General features: G+C 39.2%; 1 protein-coding gene across 1 annotated transcript in view; it reads right to left on the bottom strand.

Annotated features, from left to right (window-relative positions):
- The window catches only part of LOC123130489 (urease accessory protein D), a 3,274-nt gene extending 2,630 nt beyond the window's left edge, over positions 1-644 (bottom strand). Inside the window, exons 1-3 of the mRNA XM_044550382.1 lie at positions 438-644; positions 295-360; positions 118-192 (exon numbers count right to left, since the gene is read on the bottom strand). Of these exons, the coding sequence (XP_044406317.1) occupies positions 118-192; positions 295-360; positions 438-644 (348 nt within the window). The remainder of the gene's footprint in view (positions 1-117; positions 193-294; positions 361-437) is intronic.
- Between the last annotated feature and the right edge of the window lie 7,876 nt (positions 645-8,520).

Genomic DNA, 8,520 nt, shown 5'->3' with positions numbered 1-8,520 from the left:
CAAAGTACTACTGCTGCATATTAAGATGTGCATTGCCGGGCATCGCCTAATGCGCCTGACGAATCTATCGAGTCTTCAGTCCAGTCGACAACCTGAAAACATAACAAGTAGAATCACCTTGGTGGAGGCCTGCGTCGTCATCGCCGCCGTGCACCCGTCACCGACTGTCACCGCGCAGGAGATCTTATCCCCCTGCATGAACAGAACGCACTCTCAGTGAAGAGGCAACACTTGGCTTCCCTCCTGTCTGCAGGTACCAGTTGGTCTACCAAAAATGGAATCGGAGAGGCTCACGGAGACGATGCCGCCGCCGTAGGTGAGGACGTACAGCCAGACGGCGCCGGAGGAGGCGGGGCCCACCTGCCACATGGCGAGGTCAGTTGAGCGAGCCAATCTACCTCCTCTCTGGGCGAGGGAGCGGCAAAGGAGGTAGGTACCTTGGAGGGGACGATGATCTTGAGCGGATACTTAGCGAAGCACCGGGTGACCGCCGACCTTCCCCTCACCTTCTCCACCCGCACCACGCCCGTCGGCGTCGCCTCGGCCGCCGTCGCCGGCCCTCCGTCGGCGACCGCATCCAATTCCATTCCACAGGCGGAGGCCCTGTCAGACGAGTCAACCCAAAAAATCGAAGTTTGGGTCATTGAGGGAGCAGGTTTGTATCGTCTCGCATCGGCCTCGCTACTAATGGGCCGACCCAAGTTGCTTCCTTCAGGTTAGTTTTTTTCTCTGTTTTTGTATTCATGCATTTTTTCATATTTTTTAAAACATTCTCTGTACATATATTTCAAAACTTAAATATACTAAAAGTATAAAAACCATGATTTTGATTTTTTTAATGCGGTGAAAAAATTGTTAGCAAAATTCAGAAAATGTGTATAGCATTCCAAAAAATATTGCTACATTTAAAAAATGTTTATGCATTTAAAACATTGTTAGTATAATTAAAAAAATACAATCATACATTTCAAAAATGGAAGTTAATATTAAAAAAATATTACATATTTATATACCCAACCTATTTAAAATTTTATACAATGTACACAAAAAGTTCGGGTCGTTCAAAGGAAGTGTTTCGTACCATTGAGAAAAAAATGTTTCAATGTGTATTCGAATAATGTATGACACATATCTGAAAAAAATGTTCAAAACCCTGAATTTGATAAAATGTTAATCATGTATTTGAAAAATGATAAATGTCTATATAAATAATATTTAAAATGTATATGAAAAACATATAACATGTATTTAAAAACTAGACAACAAAAAATTATTTTGATAATTTTAAGTTTGTATTTCAAAAATGTTAAACATGTATAAAAATGTTCGCGGTGTATATAAAAATGTACAATGTGTATAAAAAGGTATACATGTGCTAAATAAAAATAAAAGACCCAAATAAAACCATTCAAAAAAGAAGAAAGAACCAAAAAAACGAAGAAGACGAGAAGCCAGAACAACCCCGAAAGAAACCGATTTTAAACAGTGAAACCCCGATAAAGAAAACCAGAGAGAAGAAAAAACTAACGCGAGAGCTTTGGTTTGGGCAGACACAGTGGAGCCGGCCCAGAGGTGACCGGGTTAAGTCTCGCAATAGGAGAGAAATATCCCTGGTGCCATTTTCTTTTCCAGCCATTAGATGATTAGGAATTTTGAAGAAAAAACTTGCAATTATTTTGACACGACTTAGCAGTGCAAGCCCGTGGTGTTTTCTTTTACCGGAATCATTAGTTTGTTATCAAGTGAGCATCCCTTAAAGGTAAGCATGGGACTGCTTGCTAGTAATATGTTTTTTTGTACCACCATCAGTTTCTTATTCATTTTTTTCTTCAACTTTTTAACTAGGTTTTTCTTGTTTTGTACATTTTCAAGTTTTAGTGTTTCATCCTGATTTTTTTCTCGCTTAAGATAACTATTGAGAAATTAGTAGCTACTTTCGACATAAAATGTAATTACGTTAGAGTTTTAGTACAAGAATTCCTAGGATTGAGCACGTGTTACAAAAATAACGATTAACATCCAGATATCAAATACTCCGTCCGATCCAAAATAAGTGTCGCAGTTCTGAACCAAAGTTAGTTCAAACTTAGTTCAAAATTGTGACACTTATTATGGACTGGAGGGAATAGAGTTTATCATCAAATGTATTGTATAATTTTTTTGTGAGGCAACATGTCTGCGTCGAGATTTGATGGCTAAATGCCAAAGTACCATCTTGAAGTCGTCTCATGACTTAAAAGGCTTGCACTTTAGATTGGAGTAAGTAGACAACAATACAAAAAGAATGACTATGCAATGGTTAATGAGCGCAATATACATCAATTTAGAGGTGTGCATACACAATTATGAGTATTCCATCAAAAAAAACATATAAAAATCAGTTAAAATGCAATACAAAACAATGAGAAAATATACTAGAAACACTGCAATGCACGCTAGTCCGAGAATATAGTACACGATAGTACAAAAAATGTAGCACATTGCACACATAAGCATAAAATTGCCATACACAACAATTTTAAAGAGTGCAATACATAGTCTAGAGACACTAGAACACTTGCTAGTGTAACATGTGCAATACATAAACTTCGTTTGGATGTTGACACTGAGGGGCATGGAATTGAATTGGTTCCAATACCAAATGACCCATAACATTATTGATAATTGAACCTAAATTATGTTGTTTGTATGGTCAAGCAATTGTCACTTGGAATTCAGAGCAGACACTCACTTGATGCTTTTTTGGACGATCAATGTCCAAATTGAAATTACTCGTTTACAATAGAATGGGTATTGTACTTTGTTGAAATGTTTGAAACTAAACTATGTGAATATATTTGGGGTGTGTTTGGTTTATGCGCAAAGTTGCCCCAGCAAAGCATTGACTAGCCAAAATTTCGGTTGCCCATGATTTGGCCAACATTGGCAAGAAAAATAAACTAGAGTTGGCTAGAGTTTGGTGATACGTCTCCAACGTATCTATAATTTTTTATTGTTTCATGCTATTATATTATCTGTTTTGGATGTTTAATGGGCTTTAATATATCTTTTTATATTATTTTTTGGACTAACCTATTAACCAAAGGTCCAGTGCAAATTGTTGTTTTTTTCCTATTGCAGTGTTTCGCAGAAAAGGAATATCAAACGAAATCCAAACGGAATGAAACCTTCGGGAGAATTATTTTTGGAACAAACGTGATTCAGTGGACTTGGAGTGGACGTCAAGAAAGAAGCGAGGAGGCCACGAGGCAGGGAGGCGCGCCCCCCACCCTCGTGGGCCCCTCGCAGCTCCACCGACGTACTTCTTCCTCTTATATGTACCCATATACCCCAAAACATCCAGGAGCACCACAATACCATATTTCCACCGCCGCAACCTTCTGTACCCGTGAGATCCCATCTTGGGGCCTTTTTCGGCGCTCTGCCGGAGGGGGAATCGATCACGGAGGGCTTCTACATCAATATCATAGCCTCTCCGATGATGTGTGAGTAGTTTACCACGGACCTTTGGGTCCATAGTTATTAGCTAGATGGCTTCTTCTCTCTCTTTGGATCTCAATACAAAGTTCTCCTTGATTCTCTTGGAGATCTATTCGATGTAATTCTACTTGCGGTGTGTTTGTCGAGATCCGATGAATTGTGGGTTTATGATCAAGATTATCTATAAACAATATTTGATTCTTTTCTAAAATCTTTTATGCATGATTTATATATCTTTACAAGTCTCTTCGAATTATCAGTTTGGTTTGGTCTACTAGATTGATCTTTCTTGCAATGGGAGAAGTGCTTAGCTTTGGGTTCAATCTTGCGGTGTCCTTTCTCAGTGACAGCAGGGGAAACAAGGCACGTATTGTATTGTTGTCATCGAGGATAAAAAGATGGGGTTTATACCATATTGCTTGAGTTTATCCCTCTACACCATGTCATCTTGCCTAATGCGTTACTCTGTTCTTATGAACTTAATACTCTAAATGCATGCTGGATAGCGGTCGATGTGTGGAGTAATAGTAGTAGATGCAGAATCATTTTGGTCTACTTGTCGCGGATGTGATGCCTATATACATGATCATGCTTAGATATTCTCATAACTATGCGCTTTTCTATCAATTGCTTGACAGTAATTTGTTCACCCACCGTAGAATTTGCTATCTTGAGAGAAGCCACTAGTGAAACCTATGGCCCCGGGGTCTATCTTCCATCATATTATTTTTCTATCAACTTGCTATTTCTATTTTGCAATCTTTTTTCCAATCTATACACCAAAAATACGAAAAATATTTATCTTATTATTTTTATCAGATCTCACTTTCGTAAGTGACCGCGAAGGGATTGACAACCCCTTTATCGCGTTGGTTGCGAGGTTCTTGTTTGTTTGTGCAGGTACGAGGGACTTGCGTGTAGTCTCTTACTGAATTGATACCTTGGTTCTCAAAAACTGAGGGACATACTTACGCTACTGTGCTGCATCACCCTTTCCTCTTCAAGGGAAAACCAACGCAAGCTCAAGAGGTAGCAAGAAGGATTTCTGGCGCCGTTGCCGGGGAGGTTGCACCAAGTCAAGTCAAGATTTGATCTCCCGTCAACAAGCCATTTCTGGCGCCGTTGCCGGGGAGATCTACACACAAGTCAAGACATACCAAGTACCCATCACAAAATCTTATCTCTTGCATTACATTATTTGCCATTTGCCTCTCATTTTCCTCTCCCCAACTTCACCCTTGCTATTCTATTCGCCCTCTTTTTCGTCCGCCTCTTTTCCGCCCGTCTCTTTTTGCTTGCTTCTTGTATGTCCGTGTGTTAGGTCATTGGTTTTTGCTATCATGGCTAGTCCTTTTTCTGCTCCTTTGTCTCCGAGTTTGGAGTTCTTCACTTCAAACAAAGACAAGGAGAAAACTTAAAAGATGCTTGGTATAGGATGATGGAATCTTATCGTAATTGCACCTTAGAGGTGAGTTTTAGAATTTTACTTGGTAATTTTTATGTTGGACTAAATATGTCCCATAGACAACTCTTGGACTGCGTTGCCAAAGAAAATTTTATCGAAATTGATCCCAGTATTGCTCATGAAATCATAGAGGGAATAGTGGAAACACTACCTCAACAAAAGGGGCCACATCATAACCAGGAAGAGACACAAGTTTTTTGAGAAGATTTGCTGTAACATCCCAAATTTTCAATTTGGAATGTTATACACTAGGTCATCATTGCATATCATATTTATTGCATTTTGGTTGATCCTAGAAATTTCACGCAACTCAAGGACCCTCGGAGAGAGTTGGGGATTTTGTTATTTTCATATTTGAGTTGTCTCAAATTTTGAAAATAGGATCTTTTGATTTTATTTATTTTATCTTCAATTATTTCTATTACAAAAATATGAGAGAGGGAATAAAATGAATTTCCCAAAATAAAGAAATATTGAGGATTTAATAAAAAAATCAAATAAGATTTATTTTGGTTTTATTTGTTATTTTATTTGAATTTAGGAAAAATGTGCGTTTTTTCCAAATTGCATTTAGGCCCCAAATAAATGATCATCCTGTGCGGCTTGATTTTAGAAGCCGGGTAAATTTTATTTCGGGATTTTTGGAGTCCGTTTAGTATTCCTTTTGTTTTTTTCTAAGCGTAACTATTTATAAAAAAACGCAACCGACCTAACGGGCCGTGTCCGACCCGGACACTAGGCCCGTCCGGCTTTATAAGCCGGGGAGCCCAGCCCGGGACCTCCCAAACCCTAGCGCCCCAGCCCCGCCGCCACCACCGCGCTGCGCCGCCCCGCGCCGCCGCCGACCGCCGCCGCCCACCGGATTCGTCGCCGGAGGTAGACCTCGCCGCCGCCGGTTTTTCCTGAAAAATTGTTCGGTTTTTCCGACGGTTTTGTTCGGTTTTTTTAGTTTCAGTTTTTTTAAATAGATCGGTTTTTCCGGTTTATTTAAATAGCGAGCGTTCGTCCGTTCGTTCGTTTTAACGAACGTTCGTCGTTTTTCTTTTTCTCAGATTAAATCCACATTTTTTCAGATCGTGATTTCTGATCCGATTTTCGTTTTAGTCTAACTTTTCGCTCGTTTATCGGAATCAGGCGATTCAAGCGCCTGGAGTTTCGTCTCGAAACCCTCTTTCCGTTTAACCAACTCAAATAAGTTTTTTTCACTGTAAAAATTGCCCTAGATCCAGAATAGTAAACGAAGCTTGTTTCTTTTGCCGTTTGTCTTTTGTTGCTTCGTTCGATTTAATTCTTTTTGCCAACCGGAGTTCTTAAGTTGAAATTTCTGGTTAGATCTCTTATTTGAGTTTTACCTGTGCATTAGTTGAGTACTTATTGTATGCTTCTTTGTTTACGATAGAGTACCCGGAGTGCGCCGCTTGCTACTTCGAATCGCTAGGTTTCCCGGATCATCAGCAAGGCAAGTAACACTTTGATCATGTTTTCCCACTACCCAGTTTTATTGCATTAGATCAATCCTCACACATTGCATGATTAGGATCTAATTAAATTGTGGGTTTGGGAAGTAGTTGAGGTAGTACCTATTACCTGTTTATTATCAAACCTTTGGGAGTTACTTCTACATTTGCTTATTATGCCATGCTATGCTAGTAGACGTGGATTGGGTGAGTGTATCCATGACAGATGTGAGATTGTTAATTAATGGTTTATTTAAGGTGGCAACTTAAACACACATCTGGGTGGATTGAGGTACCTGGATATTCCAGGATTGCCTGTTTTCTTTATGGACCGCCACCCAGGCTCAAAGGGATCATGAGATTATTCATGCTAGAAACTTCCGTGTGCAGCCACAAGCTATTATGGGCTCTAGCATAGTTGATTAAGTTGTGCGAACTCTTACAGTGGTAAACTAGCAGATGTAGGGGAAAGTAGGTGTAACGGTCTACCCGATCGTAAGGTGCTAGCGCTTCTGAAAGACTATGTCTCGGTCATCCGTCTTCTCAAACACCATGCAGTGCGAGAAATCAAACGGAGGCGATCGAGTCTTGTGGGGAAAAGTGCGCAAACCTCTGCAGAGTGTATAAACTAATCATGATTAGCCGTGTCCCCGGTTATGGACATCTTGAGTATCTAGTACCTAGATTATCATGTGAATCTCAACATGTTACTCTAAAATTTAATTTGTTGGGTTTTGTTTAATGATGATGCTTAATTGGGATTGAGAATGCTGTCAACCATTCTCAATGTTTAATAACTACCATGATAGTTAAATAAAATTTATTCCTTTGCGGTAGGGAAAAATTGGCTTTACGCAAAAATGTAACCATGGAGCTTTCCACCAGCCAAATATGCATATAAAATAGCTGTTTCATTCCATTACTCTCTATGTGTTACTTTGCCAGCATATTTCATGTGCTGACCCGTTTCGGGCTGCAACGTTCATGTTGCAGACTTTTCAGACGATGATTAAGGAGTTTTTAGGTCGTGGTTCTATACTCAGTGATGTCGTTGGAGTTGATGGACTCACTTATCTTCCAAGCCTTCCGCTGTTATCGTTATTAGATGGCCTTAAGCCATATTTATTGTAATAAGTTCTCTTTTAAGACACTCAATGTAATAAGTGTGTGATTGCTACTCTATTATAAATCCTTCAAGTACTGTGTGGTGTCAGCATTACTGATCCAGGGATGACACCTGAGCACAGAGATTAGACCATTTGAGGTCTGGTCGCTACATTTGCGAAGTAACGAAAATTTTACAAAAGTCTCTCGAACCTCTTAAGAGTGTTAGCGGAAACCTTCACCGCATGAATATGTTGATTACCCTTTGCAATAAGCGGTTGGACTATTTAGATCTAAAAAATTTCGAATATGAAGGGAGACGTAAAGAACCTACCGGATTCGAGCATGACTCCACTAAAAAAATTAAAACCAAAGATGACAATACCAAGATCTATTCTTATTTTTATGTCTAGCTAGGGGCGTTAAACGATAGCGCTTGTTGGGAGGCAACCCAATTTTATTTTTGTTTCTTGCTTTTTGGTTCTGTTTAGTAATAAATAATTCATCTAGCTTCAGTTTAGATGTGGTTTTATGCTTTTAATTAGTGTTTGTGCCAAGTAGAACCTTTGGGAAGACTTGGGAGAAGTCTTTGCGATCTTCCTGTAAAAAACAAAAACTTTAGCGCTCATGAGATTTGTTGTCATTTTTTTACTAGAGAGTGAGATTAGGTTGATTCTTTTTTCAGATGATTAATAGACAAATTCCTCACGTCCACCAATTTATTTCAGAATTTTTGGGCTTATAGAAGTATTCAGAACCTACATATTACTATAGACTGTTCTGTTTTTGACAGATTCTGTTTTTCGTGTGTTGTTTGCTTATTTTGCTGAATCTATGGATAGTATCGGGGGGTATGAACCATAGAGAAGTTGGAATACAATAGGTTTAACACCAATATAAATAAAGAACGAGTTCATTCCAGTACCTTGAAGTGGTGGTTTGTTTTCTTATACTAACGGAGCTCATGAGATTTTCTGTTAAGTTTTGTGTTGTGAAGTTTTCAAGTTTTGGGTA

Source organism: Triticum aestivum, chromosome 6A (assembly GCF_018294505.1).
Source record: "Triticum aestivum cultivar Chinese Spring chromosome 6A, IWGSC CS RefSeq v2.1, whole genome shotgun sequence".
Lineage (NCBI taxonomy): Eukaryota > Viridiplantae > Streptophyta > Magnoliopsida > Poales > Poaceae > Triticum > Triticum aestivum.
Note: the sequence above shows the minus strand (reverse complement) of the source record. Positions and strands in the feature narration are given on the sequence as shown.